The sequence below is a fragment of the Magallana gigas genome, chromosome 9 (assembly GCF_963853765.1).
Source record: "Magallana gigas chromosome 9, xbMagGiga1.1, whole genome shotgun sequence".
NCBI classification, from domain to species: domain Eukaryota; kingdom Metazoa; phylum Mollusca; class Bivalvia; order Ostreida; family Ostreidae; genus Magallana; species Magallana gigas.
In genome coordinates this window covers 39,674,549-39,699,505 of record NC_088861.1, presented here as the reverse complement: position 1 = coordinate 39,699,505, position 24,957 = coordinate 39,674,549, and the positions used below count along the sequence as shown (strand labels likewise).

The 24,957-nt window shown below is 31.2% G+C and overlaps 1 protein-coding gene and 1 long non-coding RNA gene across 2 annotated transcripts; both read left to right on the top strand.

Annotated features, from left to right (window-relative positions):
* The first annotated feature begins 239 nt into the window (after window positions 1–239).
* Window positions 240–6,692, top strand: LOC105326780 (cell death abnormality protein 1). Its single transcript, XM_011426957.4, has 7 exons — window positions 240–1,236; window positions 1,346–1,404; window positions 1,639–1,773; window positions 2,644–2,854; window positions 3,625–3,680; window positions 5,049–5,189; window positions 5,976–6,692. The coding sequence occupies exons 1-7, from the start codon at window positions 1,127–1,129 to the stop codon at window positions 6,254–6,256; spliced, it is 993 nt and encodes a 330-aa protein (XP_011425259.3). The 5' UTR covers window positions 240–1,126; the 3' UTR covers window positions 6,257–6,692.
* Window positions 6,693–18,993: 12,301 nt separating this feature from the next.
* LOC105326798 (uncharacterized) lies at window positions 18,994–24,371 on the top strand. Its single transcript, XR_010709738.1, has 6 exons — window positions 18,994–19,148; window positions 20,766–20,905; window positions 23,062–23,205; window positions 23,538–23,603; window positions 23,770–23,880; window positions 24,068–24,371. It is a non-coding gene; the product is annotated as an uncharacterized lncRNA (long non-coding RNA).
* The last annotated feature ends 586 nt before the right edge of the window (window positions 24,372–24,957 follow it).

Sequence of the window (24,957 nt, the reverse complement as noted above, 5' to 3'; positions counted from 1 at the left end):
ACGGTTCAGAATTGAAGAATTCAGAATATTTAGAAATGAGATAGTGATGAATACACAATATCAATTATTTACTAGCCATTACGTGTTGTCACCTGGGGATTAGATTGTTCTATGTTTCTGTTTTAAACAATTGCATTAATTTTGTTGAAATCCACGGGGAAGCGTGTAAATCACGATCTTTTTTTACATGGACATAGAACGGAGGGGGGGGGGGGGGGTGTAGGAGGTAGTATGTAAATCCAGAGATTTAACATAGACTTAGAACATTCTATATGAAAATAGAACATTACAAATTGATAAAAATGACTAAATGTGGTTTAAATTCCAAGAAAAATCATTACTCCTCATGTGACTACTAGAAAACAGTTTGATTGGCCAATTAAGGAAGATAGAACACTTTGTATCAATGCAATTTCATTGAATGGTTATGGAACAAAATATTACTGTTAATATGTTCTCTTTTTCGAATATCGTTATAACACCATAAGTACCATAGATCTCGAGCAAATTCAAATGATATGCATAACTCATGTTTTTGTAAATTTGGCACTAAGAACATTATAATCTTCGGTGACGTCGGATGTATCTGTTTTTCTCTGTTCAATTTTGTTTTAAACTTGTATGATCATTTTTTAACCAGATAAGACAATTTCTATTTCTATGGTCAATTGCTTAGCATGTGTATTACTGTGCCTACCAATCAATAGTATTTAACATGCACATACCCTTTTCAACAAAAGACGAGAGCAGGGACAATCATGTTACATTGAAAGATGGTTAAATAAACCATACAGGACAATATAAACTGGCATATCACTGTGTGGCACAAGGCGACAATAACAAACTATCTATATATTACATTGTTTGGAATTTGTTTACAGACCTTCAGGGATGAAATAATAATTCATGTGTCTGTTAGATAATTTCCTTGGATACTATATGATTGCGGATAAAATGTTCAATACTTTTTAGGATTCTTCCTATATCAAACTGGACTACATGTCTACTCATGAACCTTGTATCATCCAAATTTAGAATGTTTCATGGATATTTCATGTAGTGACTTCCCGTTTAAAAAATACCTTGTTTTACGATTGATGGCTATTGCAGAAGAGGATAACTAAACATGATATTGCATGGAGTTTTCCATGAAGTATCCTGTGTCGTCTTTTCTTTTCTACAAGTAGTTCTGTATCAATATTTGATGGTGGCTGCAAGTAACATCAACTGTGAAAGGTAACTATATTGCTTTGCACAACAGAAGTTATCAGAGTTAACAGAATTATATCTAACTCAATCATTCAAGACAGCTTTACATTATAATTATAATATTTTTGCATTATAGGAGACCTCATGGATGTTGTGAAGGATATACATTTAACGCTACTTTGGATACATGTGTAGGCAAGTATCGTTAACTATAATGTGCAGTGTTTTACTGCCAACAAAATAAAATTTAAGATTTTTATATGGTCATGATCTATATTTTGCATTTCTTTAAAAATACAAATGACTTTCTCGATGAATTTAGCTTCCAAGAAGCAGATTTGAATAATTATTACTTTTAACATGTACGTCTGATCATCTTGCATTTAAATAATTTTGTTTCAAATGTATGGAAAATGTTTTAATTTGTAGAATGCGATATTGGATTCTTTGCCTCTAGTTGTTCCTTAACCTGTCCGTATCCAACCTATGGACGAGGCTGTGAAAACATTTGTAACTGCACAAAAGATATGTGTGATTATGTTCAGGGCTGCCTTAGGGAAAAAGGTAATGTTTACAAGTTAAAGAAGTCATATATTTTTCTAAGTATTAAAACTTGGTCTCATAAACGTGGAATTAAAATTCATGGATTTGCTTGATAACCTTAGTCATACCTAATACCGCCGGGAAAATATGAATCTATATTCATACAGGCAAGGTCGTATTGCAGTGTATTGCCATTTTAATACACGTGAAGTTTTTTAAACAAATTGATAATCAATGAAAACTTTTCCAGCTTTACTGAATGACTGTATTACAACCGTAACTGCACATGTTATGTTTCCTCTGGTTTAAGTTTTCATTTCTCATGAATACATATGTTCAAGATTTTGTCGATCACGTGATTGCTATTCGTCTCTACCTTAACTGTTTTTAAAAAAAATCTTTCTGGCGTCATGCAAGATATGGGCTATCCACAACTTACTGATTCAAACTACTCACGCAATAAACACGATATTTTAAAGGTTTTCTCAATAACAATAATTCATGTATTAAAAATCACCCATGGGTTGTGATTGCATGTATGGTCGTAATTTGTATACAAAGAAGTATATCTTATTTGAGGTGCCATTACTGCCATGAGAGGTCGAATGATGCCATCTCCTTATTGTGAAAAAAAACCGCGCTTTATCCGACGCTGTTATAATTCAAGAGCACACTTGTTTGTGATATGTCAGAAATTAGTTTAAGTATTGCTTTCATCAAAGAAAATCAGTTGCTGGAATGATATGAAAAATTAATGATTTTGCTACATATTCTACATGTACATGTGTATGTAACATTTCCGCTTATTAACGTAATTGTCGAACAAATATTTATGCTTGAAAACTGACAGATCAGTCATCGATCGAGATGCACCATCTTTTTTTATTTTAGGAATTTTAGAAAACGGAACCGCCGTGATTTCAAAGAAAATTGCGCAGAGAAAGCAGGGAGTTTCTACAAACACCGCGATGACGTCAGCTCTGACTGGATCGGTCTCTCTCTCGGTGCTGGTGCTGATAGCGTACGCCATTCAGAAGCATTACGGTGGAAAAGACAAACCTATTCTGGACATTATAGAAATGGGTCGGCGTGAACGTATAATGTAACACATCATAAAATCATTAGCATATCTGCGTTTTTAACCTTTCACAAAATACCTCTCAGTAAAGAGCTATTGACTAAAGACCCGTCATGAATTTATTACCCCCCCCCCCCAAAAAAAAAAAAAAGAAAAAAAAAAGAAAATGAAAATTGATCCCGTAAAAAAGATCGATGAAATCTAAAATATATCAGAAGAATTATAAATGTTGCAAGAATACACAATCAAGACCTATTGCATTAAATACTATAAATTTGCAAAATTGTCCTCAAAACCGGATGTTGCCTATTTACAAAAATACTCCGTGCAACAATGTCATTTTTTAGAATTTAAATTTACAAGTGTTAATGCATAATTTGATATCGTCATGAGTGTATGATGATATTATAAAACGTAATTTAATGGTATAAAAATATACTGAACGAAATGCAATTCAAATATAAATTTAACATGTAAAACTTCCGCGTATAATTTTGCACTGCATATAAGCGATCGCGACTTTTCAGAGAAATTGTTGTAACAGGTGATTTAGTAAATTATGACAATTAGTATTTGTTTCTATCACGTGCCGAATCTACCATAACAGGATTGCTAACCAAGTTTGCATCATGATTAAACTTGTAATGTTTTTCATTTTGATTCAAAGAACTTTCCAACTTGTCCAAGAAAACAATTCGCATTGCAATGGAAGGTATTGAACGGTGAACATAAGATCAAGTGTAATTGGTTAATTATTGTTTATAAATTATTCAATTATATTTCCATTGCTATAGATTAGGTGGTTGCTGTGCGGGTTTTAGATTTGACAGTCAAAGGCAGATGTGTGTTGGTAAGTTTTATTTTTTAGAAATATATCTAAATTCAAAAGATATTCGTATTGTTTTCGTGAACTTTTTGATTAAATCGCAGGTATATTTCATAATCAAAATTTCATTGTATCTATATAGTATGCGTCGTCCTTTAAACTGTGATTTAAAATAAACATTTACTTAACTGTTAACTAAATGTTTCAATTTTGCTTCGAATGAGAACACAGTGGACACCGAATAAACTCATGTCTTCTCTTAAAATCTAGTATCTATCTGGTATTTCTGTCATACTGTAAGGTATGATTTAATGTAAACAAGTATTTTTTTTTTTTACCGTTAGACGATCTCAAAATTGTGTCCATTGTTTTTTGAATATATCTATGTATTATTCTGTTTGATAATATATAGCTTAGGACATGATGTAGTTTTTTTTCTGAAAAGTACAATATGTACATGCTCAACGCCAGATCTTTTTTGTATGACCGGTTAGTAGTTCCGTAGTTAGGTATATCTAAATAGTTGATTTAACATTACTAAGGGTATGGAAAGATTTGAACAACTATAAAACTGTATTTTTTTTATGAAATTATCTGAATTATTTACATTGATGAAAATTGGTTGAGGACTATGACTGGGTAGAACTATTCGACAGTTGCTATTAGGTTATATTTATGCATTGCATCATTATTTAATGCATAAATAATGATTTGATGCATAAATATAACCTAATAGCATTAAATCATTGTTTTTGGAAAGATATAGTCTTATTACTGCAAATAAGTAAATAATAATTTAATGCTTAAATGTACATTTTTAACTTGCCTTGTCTGCAAATGTGATTTATTTCTTAAAAGTCCCAGTTTATACAAAGGGTAAGTTCATATGAATGGAAGAGCCACTGTAACAGCCACAAGCGTGAACTCTAATTTTCGCTTGTGATTTTGCATGTTACAGCGTTTGAAGATTGTAATGTCATAATAAAACTTGTCATTTTAATCTTTCAGTACCCTTTGTGTGTTACAGTGTTATCACTGCAGTAGCTTTTTACACGTTTTACATGCTAAAAATTTGTTAAATGTAAATAATAACTTTCAAAATCGTACTGGTTTGCTTCCATTCTTACACAACAGACGCCTCAACTCAAAGTTTCAACGTAATCATTCTACACTCCTGAATTAAAAAAAGAAAGATTGCCTGGTTTTAAATAGTCTTAGTGTCAACTACACATTAAAATATGTCCATTTGATCAAAATCGAAAATGCTATACTAAAAAAATGTAAAACCATAAGTGAAGAAACACTGGTTTGAAATCAAATTCGATATTACTGCTTTAATGCCTTAACTTTTGCATCTCCCCTGTATTATATTTGCATTATTTTAAATTTCAGAGTGTCCAATTGGATATGTTGGCGACAATTGCGAGAAACAATGCCCGTATCCTCTCTTTGGGAGTTATTGTCGAAATAGCTGCAATTGTACAAAAGATGAATGCAACAGTGCCAACGGTTGTGTTCAAAGGGAAAGTGCAGGTAAAAGTTACACGAACATCTTTCCCTGTGAATTTTTAAGCGTCCGTAAATTTATCTATAAACTGTGGATAGTATACCCCGGTACAATAACAAATATGTTCTCCTTACTTAGATACTACCAAGAACGATTTTTGTGTAAAATATTTTTTGATAAACTGTAAATTGATATTATATTAAATTCAAATTCCAAATAATAAATCAAGGGAAAAAATAATTTAATGATTGTATTTAGCTGTTCTTAACAAACAACTACAGTAATCAGTTTATGATGCATGTATTTACAGTTTCGTATAAGATTATGTTTTTATCATTTTGTTCAGTAAAGTCGTTCTCAACAAATATTAAAACAAAAACTTTAAAATAGCTAGCTAGAATCCACCATTTATACAAACCTTATGTATGTATTAGTAACAATAATGTATTTTAATACTAAGTCAATGAGAAGATAAAGCAAAAATACTTCCATGGAGATAAAGAGGTAGTGAGAGAGAAGCTTAATATCTTACCTTGAAATTATCAGAAAGGTCATTGGAACCCATCTACCTTGCTATCTAATATTTGCTTAATTTTATTAAGAATATTTGTTACTAATGTCAGCCAGAACGACACCTTGACACACTAGGAAACAATAAACATCGCGACCAACAAATACAAATATATAGCGTAAGATATATAACAATTATCATTTAATATTGTGTCTCTGTATTTAAGGGTGTCCTATGTTTATTGACAATGAACAGAGATGTTCATATGTCTGTTTGATTTTATGTCATTTATGTCTTGCAGAAAAGAATTTCTTCAGCGTGGAAGTGCATACAGCAATGGCCACAGCTTTAATGGCTGCTGGTAATGTAGGATACGATACTTTACAGAAATTAAATACATCTTTCCTTCAACATAACACAGAAAATTATCATGACAATAAATTATCGATAGATTCAACAACAGAAAACAATGCAGCACCGATTGAAATTTCAATCATGGTTCTTGTATGTTTAGGCGCCATCATACTGGTGTTGTATGTAGCATCATATAAGATTCACTATTTTACCGTTTTCAAGAATTAATATGTGATCGGAATAAAAACAATAGAAACCCGTTTGACAGAAATGGAAGTTGTGACATCTGAAATCCATACAGTGTCAATGGAAATGGTTTCACTCTATGCAGTCGTATACACACAACTATGAATAAAATTAAACCTTTTCTTAAGGAGTGCTAGTTTGTAAATTCATATAATATAACCCCCTTTTGGCCCCGCCGTCACCAACTTTACTCAGGTCAATACTTAGCCTCAAATCAGAGGTTTGACCTCATACTTATGCACTTTTCTTTTAAGGATTTGAGTTGAGGAACGAGTTGAGGGATTTGAAAATTTTGGTGACGGTGGAGCCTGTTCTTTAATTGTTTGGAACTGTGCATACATGTAATACATATTACAAAAATATGTAACAAATACATGTACATTACATCGTGTTGAGTATTTAATTTCTTATGTTTTAAAGGGGTTTATAACAAAACCAGCAAAATGACGAACGTATGTTTCCCTTGCCCTTGAGAAAGAATAATATCAATATAAAATTTCACAATTAAAACTTTATAATTAACTTACGTGCTTCTGTTAATGCAAGTAAATATAACCTTTATTTAAACGTTTTTTTCCGCTATTTCAAAATCACAATTTAAGACGTCCTTAAAATGACCGTACTCTTTGTTTATCAAGTAATTTAACATCCATGCACAAAAGTGTGATAACTAGAAATGAAGATTATTGAAACCTGATCATTACAAAATCACCATCTCCTCTGCTAAAGATTGCATGTATGCATGTACGACCTCAACATTTTTATTCCCATGATAAATCCAAACAATGAGTTTTATTATTCAAATTTCCGAACTTAATTTATTGCTGATATGACTGAAGCCTAAAGTGGCTATTTATCTACTTACTGTAGATTATTTTAAAAAAAACGTTAATACTTACTAATTTTTACCACCAACATGAATTTATGAAATGGTCATTTAATAAGGGGTGCATTGATGACATCACTCACCTAAGAATAAATTATGGCATCTCTTTCGAAATTTGTAAATATGAAATTTACTTCTAAAATTTGGTTAAGCAGACTGACTGACGGGCAATGAATAGCAGGTGATCAGAAAAGTTCACTTAAACAATTGTTTCAGGTAAGTCAAAAAATAAGTAAACGATAATTGATTTAATCGATACATTTTGATTATGATTTATAAAAAGAGGAAAACGGGGACACCTATCATTTCCTCCAAACATACATGTAGTTCATAAAACGTGCCTATCATTTGTAAAAAAAAAAGCAAAAAACAAAAAACCTTTAGCTCTACTTTCCTTTATTGATAGTCCCATGTTTTTGTCATGAAATGATATTCGTGACCAAGCCAAGTTTTATAATTCGATATATGATAAAAAGTTTTGCTATAGATTTAAACTATTATAAAGGAACACACACAAAAAAACCCTAAAAACAAGACCGTCTTTTTCAATTTTTGGAGTCCCTGGACATATGACCTAAACATAAATGGTAAAAATATTGAGACTCGCAATTGAAACATAAACTGTACGGAAAAGAACTAGTTATCATTTTTTTAAATTTGTATTTCAGAGTGTCCCAAAAGAATTTGTTGTGCCAATGGAAAAAAATGTCCGTATTTGCAATTTTTTTAAAAATACCTGTAAGTGAATAAATGATGAATGTGACGTCGCTAAGGGTTGCGCCCCAGAAAGAAGTTCCGGTAATATCAACTTTATAATGTGAATCGAAGATGCGCTGAAAACAATCCCATACAAAATCGATTGCAAATTCAGGATCTCACATAATGACCTCTAAGTTTTATTTCTTTTTCAGCTTTTTGCAGAAACAAACTTCTTCCGTTTAAAATTACATACAGAAAGAGTCAAAACTTCCATGATTAGGGGCAATGCAGAATACGATAATTTCCGGAAACTAAATTCATCCTCGCGTCATGATGACTCAAAGAATTACAATGACAAAAAATTACCGATCAATGCAACAACTGAAAACAATGCAGCACCGATTGAACTTTCCATCATTATTCTTATATGTTTAGGTGCCATAATGTATACCGGGGTCGTACGTGGCATCATACAAGGTTGAATGTGTTACCGTTTTCAAAGAATTTATATGTGATCGGAATACAAACAATAAAAACTGATTTGACAGAAATGGGGATTGTGACATCTATAGGTTATAGAGTGACAATGAAAATATTAGCATTGTAGGCAATCTTACGCATTCATAAATATGAAAAGAGATTTAATATGATCGTTAAAAAAATGCAAGTTTTTAAAATTTTCATAATTCTTCAGATTTCAAAATGAATACTGTAACTTACATAGCTGTTATATAATGCAGGTAAAAGCTATCTTAATTTCAAAAAACGAGAACGTATCGCGTTATTTTCATAAAATTAAATTTTAGAAGTTCTATAAATGTCCATATTCCTTATTCATCAAGCATTTTTACGTCATCTGCATGCATGTGATAATAAAAAATGAAGATTCTTTATTTGTTAAAAATTAACATGCTCTTCAAAGGGGAATTATAGGGTAGAATTTGTAAACTTCGCATAATTCGTCGTGGTTTGAAGGATAAATTTTTGAAACATAGTTCCAAAAACTATAACGACACTCAGAAATAAAATAAATAAATTTAAGGAAGTACTTAGATTTTATTTTGATTGCAGCTGCAAAGTAATGTTTCGCAGAAATACATGCGGAAGAATAAATCACTCTTTGTTTTACTGTATGAATATTACAGATACCAAAAAACCCAAAAGGGAATCAGTTAAGAGCAAATTACATTTAGGCACGACAAACAAAAATATTTATATGGAAGAAAAACGTAGACGTAAATTGTATTGATTCTGTCAGTCATATCACTTTTTTGGTGCAATATTTCTGTCATATGACATGATGGTCTTTTTAACATAATGTTAAGGTACACCAGTCCCCTAGAAATGAACTTAATTTTAAATTTTCTAATAAAAAATAGTATATATAAAGTTAAAATCACGTTTAGGAACATCATAATAATTGAATTATTGCTAGTTTCTTATTCATTTATAACATACCAGGCTTAATCTATGCATTCATGTTTCAAGTTAACATCGCAAAAAGTAATGTCAAATCGAGTATATGTATGTTTACTAATGGACTAATCATAAATAATATTATAAGCAACATATTACAATCAATTTGTTTTAATCAAAAACAAAATAAAAATGTATTTCTTAAAAGTTCTACATTTTTGATTGTGCAATGAACTTCACAATATATTTTATAAAATACACATGTCAGTAACGTGCACTGAGGCTCAATACTTCGAATACATTTGGTTCATTGCAGTTGAGTTATTGTATGCAATTATTTTGATTTTGTTTTAATACATTTTCGGTTCTATTGTAGAGATGATTTTATTCAGGGAATATTTTTTTCTCTTTTTCTCAAAGGAAATAATTAGCCTAACAGAATAGGAAGAAATAATAAACGGAAATTATTATTGTTTTTTCATGTTGTGCATTAGATTATACTCACGTCAAAATATGCCATAATTTCCCCCCCAACTCTTTTCAGTTGTGATTTAAAAAAACTGGAACTATCCGTATATTATTTTATGTAAAAAAAAATCAATGTACGTTTTCAGATAGAATACATTCCTGTGTATTTAAGTAACAGAAAAAGTGTTTTCACTCAGGAAGCACAACTATATGTTTGTTAGGTTTTTTCAACACAGTGTGTTCTCTCGTTTGATAGGAATAAAAACCAAAATATAGATGTGTGTGGACATGCATTTTAAATATGACCGGAACTAAATAATATATAAGTAATGAAAAAGTATAAAAACTATTATTTAAGTTTATAAGCTTAAATCACAAATAACGTACATGTACGACTGTACATATACATACACGTACCTCTTTAAAAATAGAAGACCCCATCGTCGCCTATGGAAAAAAGATCAAATTAAAAACAAAAATATTTTATAATAAAGTATGAATTAGGATGGTGTGGAAATTTTAAAATTAATGTCTCTGAACCTACTAGGTAATCAATGCTGAAAGTTTCAAGTGTATTCCCGCCAATATATGCCATCTACATGTCAGCAAACATAGTTTGACTTGGACAGAAAAAAGCAAAATAACTCCAACAAAATTAATCTATCGAATCAATTAAGGTTGTTTTCGTTTTGTTTGTTTTTTTTTGTTTTTTGGGGTTTTGTTTTGTTTTGGTTTTTTTCTTCTTCTTTTTTTCTCTTTTCCCTTCAATTCAACATGGTTTTCTTTGACAAAGAGAGTTGTTTTTATATTTATACATTGATATGCATTTATTTGTTTAAAGTGATATCCTGTTAGTGCGGCCTTTATGATGTACCATGTTAAGAGATTCTGGGACGTAAAATTTCCAAAAAATGCTTGATCTTTGGTTTCCAGAATTTATCCTTTTTTACGAGCTTAGAATAAGGGACATTGTCCTTTGTACCAATTAGTAACATCTTTGGGTATTATAAGTTTTTTAGCTCACCTGAGCTGAAAGCTCAAGTGAGCTATTCTGATCACATTTTGTCCGTCGTCCGTCTGTCCGTCCGTCTGTTCGTCTGTCCGTCTGTAAACTTTTTACATTTTGAACTTCTTCTCTAAAACCGCTTATCCAATTTCTACCAAATTTGGCACAAAGCATCCTTATGGGAGGGCGAATATAAATTGCAGAAATAAAAGTCCGATCTGTATTTAAGCGGAGAAAACCTTGAAACTGTAGAATAGGGGGGTGCATTTTTAAAAATCTTCTTCTCAAGAACTACCGAAGCAAATTCAACGTAGTTTAGCATAAATTATCCTTATGGGAAGGAAAATATAAATTGCAAAAATTAAGGTGTAATTCTGTTTCAAATTTGAGTTATTACGAAAATAATAATAAAGGAAAGGCGTGTTTCAATCAGTTTAATAGCTTCGGGTTCGGCATCCGATAAAATGATTCCATACTTCTAAAACGAGGTTCTTTGTTTAAAGCAGCCATGACATTATGCGAAAAAAGGTCGATCTGACTATGATGAATTTGCTTGTTGTGCAAAAGTTCGCGTATGAAGGGAAATTTTGAAACATGCAAAATATATTGGTGCCGATTTTGTGAAGTAAATTGAGGCTAAATATTTCAATGCGTTGACACTTTTCACACATGACGTTGGTGTTAGCTTGTTTGATTTTCGTTTCGTTTTCATTATATATGCTTTGTAACCTGGAAACTACCGTCTGTATTTCGTGATTTAAACGTATCAAATCAAACAGAGACTTCGGTAAATCAAACAGTTAACTGTTTTCCTGCGCAAATTAAGCAAAATCTGATGTAGGGGTACTGAAATACAATTCATTCTATCGGTAATTCGGCATTATCTTTTGCGTAATGGAAGATTAATGCAATAGGTTTTGTTGAGATGCTCGGCATTTTCTCGAGTTTATTCAGTTTAAATAGAGTTTAATATCGCTGACGGAAATATGTAGGTATATACATGTATATATATGATTCATTTCGAAAAAATAAATTGTGTTCTTTATTTGCTAAACATGTAGTGCATGTTTCTTGTGTTTAATTGTTTACAATTTTTATTTACTAACCATATTTGAGTGTTAAGCTTCGAATTATAAGCAAGATACATAGATTTGCTCACAATTCTATTTTTGTACACAGATCTTAAAAACTAAAGATTAAAAAAGTAAAAAAAATGTCAATATTTATTAAGAAAATTTTCAAAGTCTGTTATTTCAGAAACCAACTTTAACAACTTATTGTATTGTAAACTTAACACCGTTTTAGCTCACCTGAGGGTGGGGCCACAATGGAGGGTCGAAGTTTAACATAGGAATATAAAGAGTAAATCTTTAAAAATCTTCTTCTCAGAAACTAATCAGCCAGGAAAGCTGAAACTTGTGTGAAAGCAGCATCAGGTTATGTAGAAATAAATTTGTGAAAATCATGACCCCCGGGGGTAGGGTGGGGCCACAATGAAGGATCGAAGTTTTACATAGGAATATATAGAGTAAATGTTTAAAAATCTTCTTCTCAGAAACTAATTGGCAAGGAAAGCTGACACTTGAGTGGAAGCATCCTCTGGTAGTGTAAATTCAAAGTTGTGAAAATTATGACCCTCAGGGGTAGGGTGGGGCCACAATGGTGGGTCGAAGTTTTACATAGGAATATATAGAGTAAATCTTTAAAAAACTTCTTCTCAGAAACTAATCAGCCAGGAAAGCTGACACTTGTGTGAAAGCATCATCAGGTAGTGCAGATTTTTAGTTGTGAAAACCATGACCCCCGGGGGTAGGGTGGGGCCACAATGGGGGATCGAAGTTTAACATAGGAATATATAGAGTAAATCTCTAAAAATTTTCTTCTCAGAGACTAATCAGCCAGGAAAGCTGACACTTGTGTGGATGCATCCTCAGGTAGTGTAAATTCAAAGTTGTGAAAATCATGACCCCCGGGGGTAGGGTGGGGCCACAATGGGGGATCGAAGTTTAACATAGGAATATATAGAGTAAATCTCTAAAAATCTTTTTCTCAGAAACTAATCAGCCGGCAATGCTGAAACTTGTTCGGAAGCATCCTCAGGTAGTGTAGATTCAAAGTTGTGAAAATAATAACCCCTTGCGGTAGAATGGGGCCACAATGGGGGGGGGGTCGAAGTTTAACATATGATTATATAGAGTAATTCTTAAAAAATCTTCTTCTCAGAAACTAATTAGCCAGGCAAGCTGAAACTTGTGTGAAAGCATCCTCAGGTAGTGTAGATTCAAAGTTGTGAAAATCATGATCCCCAGGGGTAGGGTGGGGCCACAATGGGGGGGGGGGGTAAAAGTTTAACAAAGGAATATATAGGGTAAATCTTTAAAAATCTTCTCAGAAAATAATCAGCCAAATGATTCTTAATAATTGTTAAGACTTTGGCCTCCCGAGAAGGTTCAGAGTTTGATGTACGTTTATATCCCATATATAAACTATATTGTTAAGGATCTTTTTGAGAACTGCAATACTCAACATATGAAATGACTATAAAATCATCCTGTTAGAAAAGGGACTAATGATTATAAACATAAGAATATCCAGGGGAAAATGGATTTTATTTATACAGGATCTACATGTATTATTGTACATTGTCCAGATAGTTTGTATTATGACTCCATTAAGCTGATTTTATCATACCTATTGTTCCTCAGGTGAGCGATGTGGCCCATGGGCCTCTTGTTTGCTTAAGCTTTAGAATGTTTTTCTGAGGAAAACTCTAAGGAAATGCATGTAAATCAATCATTGCTTTCTTTGTTTTGCAGAGTAGTCCTCAAATCTGTAATATAATCCATGTTTAAATGATTTGGTAAAACTGAAGGAAGTAAGGAAAAATCGTTGAATGCAAAGTCTTATATATTTGAAAATTAATCGACACATTTGTCTATATAACCAATATTCTGATATGATAATTGGAAGATTTATTGCAATTGAATTTGCTTTATGATTGGTATCAATAATTGTAGCTATTAGTCCAAAGTATAGCATGTAAGTAAATCATACAATAAAACACGATTGTTATAAAAACTGATATTGGGCCAAAGTTGATCTCTGTTTTCCGTCGATTTTATTGTATGAACTTTAACAATTTGAAAACGTGTAACTATATACATTTCTAAATTTCGTTTAAACAAGCATTTTGTTAAATTATAAGCGATAATTCTGTGAATATTTTTAAAGTGAATCATTCAAAAATTATTTTGATGCAAAATAATATTATTAAATACACATATTCTACCTTTTATAAACACACGTAGATAAGAAGCACAAAAACCAATTGGAAAATATTGTATATTATTTTCTTTATGAACAAATAACCGAAGAGAGTCAACTTATAATTTGTTGCCTTCAAAAATCATTTTTTCAGTGAATATAAGTTAAAAGAGTGTCCTTCGGGTTATCATAAAAATGGTTATCGAGAATTTTGCCAGTCTCCTTTCTTCGGAAATCGGTGCAAATGGAAAAGTAAATGTAGTTCAACCGTGGGTCATCATATATTTGGTTGCCTATCTCTAGGTAAATATTCAATGTCATAAAAATTAAATAAACAATATTTATTATTAGTCGTGTTAATTCAAAACACGTTATACACTCTATTTTTGCGTATATATTTTGAAAAAATATAACGATTTGAACGAAGTTAAACGAGCCTGATTTTCTGGCATTTGAAATAAAATATGGTAATTTTTATACTTTTAGAATCTGGTCTTTTTTTCTTGTACATTTAGTTCAATGATGATATCTTTGTTTTAGAATTAATAAACACAATTTTTTTTTCAATCGTCATATATACTCAAACATATTGGATTTTTTTGTAACAAATAAGATATTGCTTATTTAGCGTACTCAGTTTACAAACAAAAACAACTTGTTTTTTAAACCAGAGGGTCAATGTTTAGTATTTAAAAACCAAAGGATTTGAAAAAAACAAAACAAAAACATTTAATAGCAGCATTTATGTCCTGAGATTTTAAATCAAAAGATAAATAATGTTAATTATATCATCATTTTACCCACTGTTCATTAGGATTCATTGGACGATGTTGTGACAAAAAGTGTCAATTCCAATACTATGGAGACGCTTGCCAAACTTGATCCTGTTCCGAAACAAAGTACAATTTCTCTTTTGGTTGCAAGAATATAATTAACAGCGAGTGTCTTTGAAATCGCATGCATACATAACTGGAAAAAAATGAGTTGAGGAATGAAATCATCGTTTGCAGCCAGTTGTCGCTTATTTCAATTGTGGTTTATTTCAAAAGTGGTTGCAACAATGCCTCAATATAAGTCCTAGCACACCCCTTCTACAGTACTGCTTCATTCAAGTATATGTTAATTGTAAGGCTAGGGGCTAGTCGTGCAAAAGCTCTCGGCTAGAGAGATTATGACACACAATTCCGTTTGAAAAAAGAATGTAATCCAAATCTGTTATTTGCTGTAGTTTACCAAGAGTCGTGGCTTTTGTTAATATAAATCATGCGTATCTCCAATGTGTTGGTATAACAAAATTTGGATAGATTGTGTTGATGCTGGCCTTTTATCAAATAAAAAAATCCTTCATTTACTCAGAATGATTTATATGTTGATTTAAGAACAACATGACTCCACTCTTCAAATTCGGGTTCTCACATGAATAGATTTGAAACTTCAAACTAGCTTCCCCTGATATCTATGGTATAAAAAATACATGTAGCCTATAATTGTAACAATACATTTATTTAACGAAAATAGAAATAGACATATGTTATTTTAGGTTTGAACATTCATATTTGATGTAAAATATGTTTATTTGTTCAACTGACTTAAATTTAAAAAAGAATGTGTCTTCCTGGTTATTCCGGTGATCATTATCAACAAACACGCCAATATCCAACTTTTGGCCCACAATGTAAAGGGATGTGCGATTGCAAACAGACGTTGTGCCATTTTATAAATGGATGTCCGCCTTTAGGTTAAAGACTTTTAATAATTTGAAGAATAAGAAACATATTTTAATTTTTTAACAATACGTGTAGTTTTAGTGTTTCAATGAATGTTCTAAATAAATAATTTTAAAATAAAACAAACATTGAAATTAAACTTCACTAACAAACTACAAAATTACCATTTGCATTAATAGCGGTCTAGAAACATGCCAATAACGTTCAGCAGCAATCTGCATGGTGTAAGATTACACTATTAAATGCCCTACACATAGCATCGACATTTTAGTGTGCAAATCCCACGAGGGTTGTTTGATATCTAATATGTGCTTGTCGATATCGCATAACCATTCGACCCAAATAGTAAATTGAACGACGGCACAACAAGAACTTTTTAAGTTTTGGAAATAGGAAAACGTTGCATGGGGACAGATCTAGAGAGTATGTTGGGTGTGGCAAGACGATCATATTCTCCGACTTCAAAAATAAATTTTACAAGTTGAGAGTTCTGATATGTAGATCATCATGAAGAAGTAAAACATGCCTAAATCTTGACATAAATTATTGTTTATGACAACATTTTTTTCTTACGTTGTTATTGCATAATATCTACGTAATACCGACCCGTAAACAACATTTGTACGTATACAGTTTTCTGTACATATTTTCTTCGGGTTTTTTTTTCAAACAAAGTTACCTTATCTACGATATATTTATATCTTCTTTTGATATATATTATAGAGAGATATTATACCGTGCGTGAAGTGATAATATTTTAGTAAGAAACTGAATAACGAACATTTTAATTTGACCATGCAAGTGTTTTAAGATAATAGTAAATAGAAATCTGACAATAACAAAATATATACGGATACAAATTTATAAATCTACAATACTTAAAAAATAGACAGGTTATCGCCTACTTCTATTTTCTTTAAATTGGATTTCTCAAAGCAGGTAAACAATAGCTACTTTGACTCCGTAATGTTTGCATCGATTTCGATGCAGTTTTTTTTCCTTTGCATTGAATTATAGTAAATACATTCTATGACATAAGTTTCACATGGGCTGGGTTTCAGGTACCCTTTACTTTTATCAAATATTTTCTTAGAGATATGCAATCATGGCTCTATTTCTCGGTCAAGCTATCTTCTGTCGTTGTTTTCCGACTAAAACAATACTACCCTGTATATTTTGAACCTTACCTTTAACACGTATTAATAGCATAACCAATGCTTAACATGAAAAGTGCTGCTAGAATCGTGTCTTATGTTTTGTTTTGATACAACATATCGTTTTCCGTGAAAATTGTATAAAAGTCGGGATGTTTAATGAGAAACAGACATATAACTGTTTGATTGAAAAGAACATAAGGGTTTAGGAGTATTTTTTATAATGTTGAGATGTTTGGTTTTTATTGATATGTTTAATGTATTGTGGAAACCGAGGGGTAGTGTTGTTTTATACTATTCTATATTAGATAATATAAGTAAACTAATTATAGTTATCGAGTGAAAATACACCGAAATGGTAGTAAGGTACATGTACTACCTGATTTTATTGCATTGACATCTATAATTAATGGACAATTAAGTATTTGGTCTAATCAAACACAGTTCTTTAATACTACGATAATTGTGTATATTACAAATCGATACATTTTTTTATTATGCTTTATTTCACTTCAACAACAATACCCATTTACAAAAGCCAGATATCCCGGGTATTAGGAAAGTTGGCATCATTATAATAATAATGAAAATAACAGAACAAAAGTAATTTATAACAGGTTTGTCAAACGCTTTACCATATTTTTTTAACAGATTCATGTTTGAAAAATCTAGCATGATATCCATATCCTTGAATAAAGAATTTTTAACAAATTGTTTTAATTTTAAACTATCTTGACACTCGTTTTTTATTCTACATCCAATTTTGAATTTGTATATCTTAAAAGCTATATAAGATATAATTGTATTATAAAACAATACTTTTGGGTTAGTTTCAACATAAAAACCAATCACAACATGTTTCCATTTAACAGTAAAATTTAAAGCATTGTTCAAATCGATACATTTCCCATATATTTCCGCATTGTAAGATGAAAAAAATGACAATACCAAACCGTTAACCATCTCAAAAATCCATGAAACGAAATAGAAATTCAATGCAGAGCAACATGGACCTCCAAAAAGATAGAGGTAGGATCTGGTGCCTAGGAGGAGTGAGCATCCTCTGCTGACCGGCTACACCCACTGTGTGCTCTTTGTCGTAATCGGGGGGAGATCGGAAAAGTCCGTAGACAATTAGGTGGTTCATTATAGTCTAACAAGCGAGACTGCTGATAGTGCTGTTTTATCAACTTGTTTTTCAGTAGCATGCTTCGTCTTAGAAACTGTTCATACGAAGAGCATGCACTTGCGTATCGAATCAACTGAGAGACAATAACACCATATGCAGGTGATGAAGGTATATTGCTACATAAGTAAGGGAGATAAAAGAATATGCAAAGGACACCGATCAATTTATTGACAAGAATAATTCACCATACGATGTTCTATATTTTACATTTGGCAAACCTTTAAGTGTATGATATAAAATTCATGGTGTGGCAACTTTTCTATTTTGCATCCTCTATTTCCCTAGGTAACGGTATAATAGCGCTAGAGTCGTATCTAAGTATTGCTTGACAAATTGAGCTTAATATATTTAATAATTTTACTTAAAAGATAATTGTTGTAGGTTCGCCCACATACACTGAAACGTTTTGAAAGTTTTACATGTACCTTTTGGTGAATTTGATTGTCATTAACAATTTCTAATAGACATAAAACCAATTTTAAAAGAGAAACATATTAATTGAAAAAATTATTGAAATGGGTAGTTTAGGAGAGATTATCAGAGAAAAAAATCACATTTAGTTTCGATTTCCCAGGGGTTTATTTTTGTGAATACAGCGAAAACATAATGAATTTATTTCCCGCTTAACGGTACTTAACAGTTTGGTTTTGCTCGCACATTAAAAAATACGTGCCTATGACAACTGTTCATTATATTGATTCATTAATTGATCGAAATAAAATCATATTATATTTTTAGGGTATAACAAGCCCTGCCCTTCCGACTACACTTTATTTTGTTTGTTATTTTCACCGAAAAATGAAACAAAATAAGGACAAAATTGAGTGCTTAAACGTATACTCCCATTTCATTTGCATGTAGCTCCAGATAATCGATACTGTATATCTGGAAAAGGAAGTTTTAAACGATTGAAAAGTTTACACATGCAAAAAAAATTTTGGAGACCGCAATGTGCAGACTTTAGAATAAATATAAAAATAGCGTTATGAGAATATGTGCCATGAAAACTGGGTTTTATATAACTATTGGATTGTTAACATTAATTGAAGATGTCGTTCTCAGATTGTAAGTAAATTAAATAATAAACACAATGTGTATTTAAAATAATTTTAAGATATCTTATGAAATATTATGTAAAACAAGAATAATATATATAACACACTGTACCATCATGGAGCGTTTGTTCTCAAATGAAACCTTGAACAAGCGGTCCAATGCAAACATCGTTCATTTGAGCAACAATAACAAACTGATATAACTCTGATTCAAACAGCTAAAATAAATCAAATACAAAATCATCTGTATAATTAACTGATGTTTTTTCTTTCTTAGTTTTGCTTTTGTTTTATTTTTTTATAATTTTTTGTTTGCACATGTTTTGACATTGATTCCCTTAAAACGATAAAAAAACAATTATATATATTATTTAAGGTAAAAATTGTGCCATTGTGGACCCACTTTCCCTTCATGAATATTAATTGAAAAAAAACGTAGCACTACACCATCTACGAATGCTTCCATTGGTTTTTAAGAAAATAGATTTTAAAGATTCTCCTTTTATATTTCTATGTAAAAACTGACTCTCAAATTGTGTACCAACCCTACCCCAGGGATCATGATTTGAACAGATATGAACCTACAGTACATTAGAAAGCTTCCTCACAGGATTCAAATTTTCTGACAAAATCGTTTTTGAGAGGAAGATTTTCAAAGATTTTCCTCTTTATATATTCCTATGTGAAAATTGACCACCTCCATTAGTGGGCTGGGGATCATGATTTTAACCTACTTGAATACAGACTTATTGAACTTACTTGAATACATACTTATTGAAGAAGTCATATAAGTGTCAACTTTTCCAACAAATGGTTCTTGACGATAAGATTTTACAAAAATATCCTCGATACGTTCACATGTAAAAATTCACTCCCTCCATTGTGGTACATCTCTACCCCCGGGGATCAGACGTGAATCTGAGGATGCTTCCACATAAGTTTCATCTTTAAGGCGATTACAGGTTTTTTTCTCTTTTTTCAATTGAAAAGTAGTTTCAAAGCAGATATGTTTACTGGTACTTATCTGAGAAGCATTTCAACAGTATATTGTTTTTTAATTGCTTAACTTAAACATTTTGCAATGCAACAAAGGTTCCGACCAATATATGACTTAAGCACATAAACATATGTAAAAAAGAAGTAACATAAAGTAGCAATATTTTGCCAGTTACGAAATAACATTTTCGATATTTTGTTGAGGATCATATTACATGTATTTGAAATTAAGATATAGTTGTTTCTGTATAAAGTTAGGTTTTTTATCATAAACTTTTAGACACCAATGGAGTAAAAATTGGTTCATTGGTCTATTTATTTGCAACTGAATCTATTCAAATTCAAAAAGAAGGATAACACATTTTCGTGTTGCAAATATTAATCTATGTGTGGAACATTCTGACCTCTAAAACGTATCCCGTAAGCAATAACAATACAAAAGTAAACGGGTTATAAATTATATTAATTAACAGATAAAAAAGAGAAAAGGAAAATTATCAATCCTTTACACATAAAAAATATAATGAATTAAATAGGACTATTCTAGTATTTAAAAAAAATCAACAAATCAAAACAAAGTAATGCCAACAAGGACATTTAAAATCGTTTGTTTTAATGTTAAACATTTCAGTTATGGAATTTGTTCCCCTGGATACTATGGATTTTACTGTCAAGAGTCATGCAGGTACCCAACATTTGGCCATCGCTGTAAAGAGATATGTGTTTGCAGACAGAGTTTGTGCAATCACATAAAAGGATGCCCGCTTCCAGGTGACTAAGATTATTGTTGCAATAACATTGGGAATATTTTATTATTTACCAAAATATGATATTTCATTGATGTTTGATTCAATATTCGGTGGGTTTTTTCTGACAAGATTCCAAACTAAACACTTTACTGCATATTTACGATGAACATATTTCAAATGTATAGCGGGAACTTGCATATGATTACCGGTATGACGTTCTAAAAGTATTGGGCACAGTGTTTGATTATACTGCAAAAGATTTACCTTAATAGCCTTGGTAACATTGTCAAGATTTAGACTTTATTTCCGAACGTCAATGTATACAGTACATACATATGTACCCAGCACATTTCTAACACGAAATCCATATGCTATTTGGATATTATCACTGTGTACAACTTATAGTATTTGGAACATCCTTGGTTTTGTTTTGAATAACAAATTTTCTATCTAGCAATCTGCCTGACAAAAAAAAAACAAGTATACGATTAAAATAAGATTTGTGTATCGTTTAAACATTGACAACACAATTAATCCCCAGTAGACCTAACAGACAATGCATGTTAAGCATTTCAATTATAAACAAAAGTGGGGGAAATTTTAAATTTTCAATCATAACACGTCATGTTCTTAAAATGTATCGACATAAAAAATCGTATACCAGTTGTTTATAATATGAAGTACACTGAGACTAGCCAATAAGGGTATGTTTACTTTTGTTCTTTGTACAACTGGTACATCACAAGTATCAATTATATGGAAATTCCTTAAGGAAAAGTCCATACAGATTTGCATATATTTTGTGTTGTTGTAAACAAAAGTATTGTCAGTTAGTAAAAAAGCTATTCATCGAAATGTCCACACAAAATTATTTTTCAATCATTTCTTAAAATTTTCATTAGAAAACAGTCTTAAAGCTGAAAAGAAAACACAGACTAATAGGAAAAAAAATTAAACACGCATGAGATTGTAAAATCGTTTTAATGAGATATTAAAACAGAAAGATGTCAACAGATAACTATGCTGTGGCCTTGATAAGAACTATTAATATCATCACTCAAACAATTGTGTATAAACTGCTCAATTATTATGAAATTAACCTATTAATCACTCTGTTGGAAAGTCCATAAAAAGGCCAGTTTGAATTTAATTGTGCAGTAGTATGATCTCATACGTCCAGGTATGGGACGAGAGTACTGTATTTGTTATAATTGCAGTCTCTATAGAGCTTTACTATCGCATGCTTGTCACAAATTACATGTTTTCTGTCAACCTTTGACCTATGTTCGTGTTCATACTCATGTTTGTACCGATGTGGGAGACTGTAGGCCCTCTACGCTGGAATGGACAGGTTGACAGTTTTAATACTGTATTTGGAATTGAATTACTGCTTTTAAAATCGGGCACTGAATCTACACTCATGATCAGCACACATGGTCATGACTAAACAAAACTGTCCGACATAGTTGAGAGGGTATATAAACGCATGTCGTTTTGTTAGGGATCATATTTGAATTATTATTGAATACAATTATACGACACGGCAATAAAATTGTGTAAAACAGTTACTCGGACTTTCCTTGAGCAAATAATAGGCAACAGACGGTGAGACTTTGCGCGGATAGCCAAGCGTCTTACACAGAGAGAGAGAGAGAGAGAGAGAGAGAGAGAGAGAGAGAGAGAGAGAGAGAGAGAGAGTGAAAACCCATAGTGTGATAATCAATATCGATAACATGTTTACAATTAGTTAAGAGTTTGGGTTGTGGTGATATGAACATTTACTTCAAGGAAAAAGATAAAATTCATTCTAGAGGGAACTATGGGATGGCCTTTTTGTAAATAATGTTATGTAGCAGCTTTCATCTAAATCAGTAATGGATTTGTGATGATAGATAGATAGAGAGAGAGAGAGAGAGAGAGAGAGAGAGAGATAGATAGATAGATAGATAGATAGATAGATAGATAGATAGATAGATAGATAGATCGATAGATATGTGATAGATATACTTGTATCTATCTATCTATTTATCTATCTGACTATCTCTGTCTGTCTGTCTTTTTACTGTATCTATCTATCTATCTATATCATTAGTATAAAAATAGTTTTCTTATGATATTTTAGAAACATGAAATATTAGTTTTGAATTAAACTTGTTAAATTGCATATGCATATTTTAGCTGCGGTTTGTCCGGTCGGCTTCACCGGAAAAAACTGTGAAGAAAAATGCAACTTTCCAAACTATGGATATGGCTGCCAGCAGCAATGCTCATGTCCAAAAGTACGTTGCAGTACTGTTAATGGCTGCCAAAAAATTAAACCTAGTGAGTTTTTATTTTGATGCAATAATGTAGCATTTCTGTAGTGCAATTGAAATTACTTAAATCATTTCATTGATTTTTTTTTAAACATTCTTTTGAGAATTGCTTACAAAACTGCATAACTACATGCATGTTTACTAGTTTAAAGACATTAATTATATCGCCCAAGAAGAAATCCTTTCAACAAAACGCTTACAAAACATTGCTGCATCTAATAGAGAGACGATTCTACTTATTTACACATTAAATTGTTTACACGAGTAGATATTTGCATACATGTTTGATTAAAGGTATGAATACATCCGGGGGTTTTTTATTTTCGTTTTTATCGACAGATACTATTTGTCCATATCTGAAGACGAAATCAAGTTTTGCTCCAAATGAAAAAACAACAATAACAGGTCGTGTTTTAATTTGTTTTGTTTAGGTTTTTTTTTTTTTGCTTCAGACGACATTCATACGTCATTTAAAAAATAATAAACATATTTTAATTAGATATAGCATTTTATCAAAAATGACATCAATGGATACAAAATAAGAACAATGTTGCATGTAATAATTGTCTAGCTATCAGAGGAATACAGACGGAACCATTGGTAAAGAATGTTTCAAACGTTGACGAAGGGGTCACGTTGGAAACACAGTTGGATTCACAACGAAAAAATGGGCCAATCAATGGTAATCCATAACAAGCTTCATTTCTCGATTTCTTAGTTTGATTTTAATTTTCATTGAATATTATAAGAATTAATCTGAAAGTTTGTTACAAAAAACGTTTTTTTATGCATACATGTGTAATGCTAGAAATGAAATGTAGCAAAGTGTAGAGCTGTATTGATGTACATTTAATAAAAATTCTTTTCAGAAAAGGCTATAAAGGAGCAGATAGAAAACACAATCTTAACAAAACCAACACAAAAGAGCAAAGTTAGGTGGATGCACATAGCTATTTTATCTGTTGGTGGCATGCTGGCAGTAATAGTGATTGCGCATGTTATCGTATCAATAATCAATTGTGTCAATGTAAATTGCAGATTAACACATACGTAAGCCATTTGTTTTTGTTTTTGTTTGTTTTTTTTTTTGGCTGTTTTATGTTGTTGGTCTTTTTGGTGTCTATTATAATGGTTTCAAACAAATTGTGTATTCATTGGAATAAAACGTTTATTTTTTTATATGTTCTCTGTTGTTTGTTTTCTTTTTTTAACAAAAAAAGAAAACACATTAAATTTTGTAATAAATTCAAAAGTCAAAAGCCAAACATGCAAATGTGATTTAACTGTGCCTTAGTTTATAAAAATATCATTTAATAAGTATCATATTTATACCCAAAATGTTTCAGAATTAACTACCTCAAATGCATAATTGGCAGCTATACCTGTTTGGAATAATTGTACAGTTAAAATTTACTTATGATTTCTGCGTATTATCAAGAAAATATATCGAACTGCATTATTTTCTCCTTATGGTTAGACGCTCTAAAGAAAGAAAAGAAACACATCGCACAGTAACGGAATACATGCGTATAAATTCCAGGTTAAACAGACTGCAAAACATCAAAAGGTATATAGATAAGAATTGACTATCATTAAATTAAGGTCGATAACTTATCGACGAGTTGTCCTAGGTTTTTTTCTTTCTCTTATTTTTAAATAAATAAAAATTTACGGTATTCTTATTGAACAGATGAAAGTGTTCTTTTTGTAGATTGAGCTGAAATTGATATTTGATACTTTTTCTACTGAAAAAAGCTTA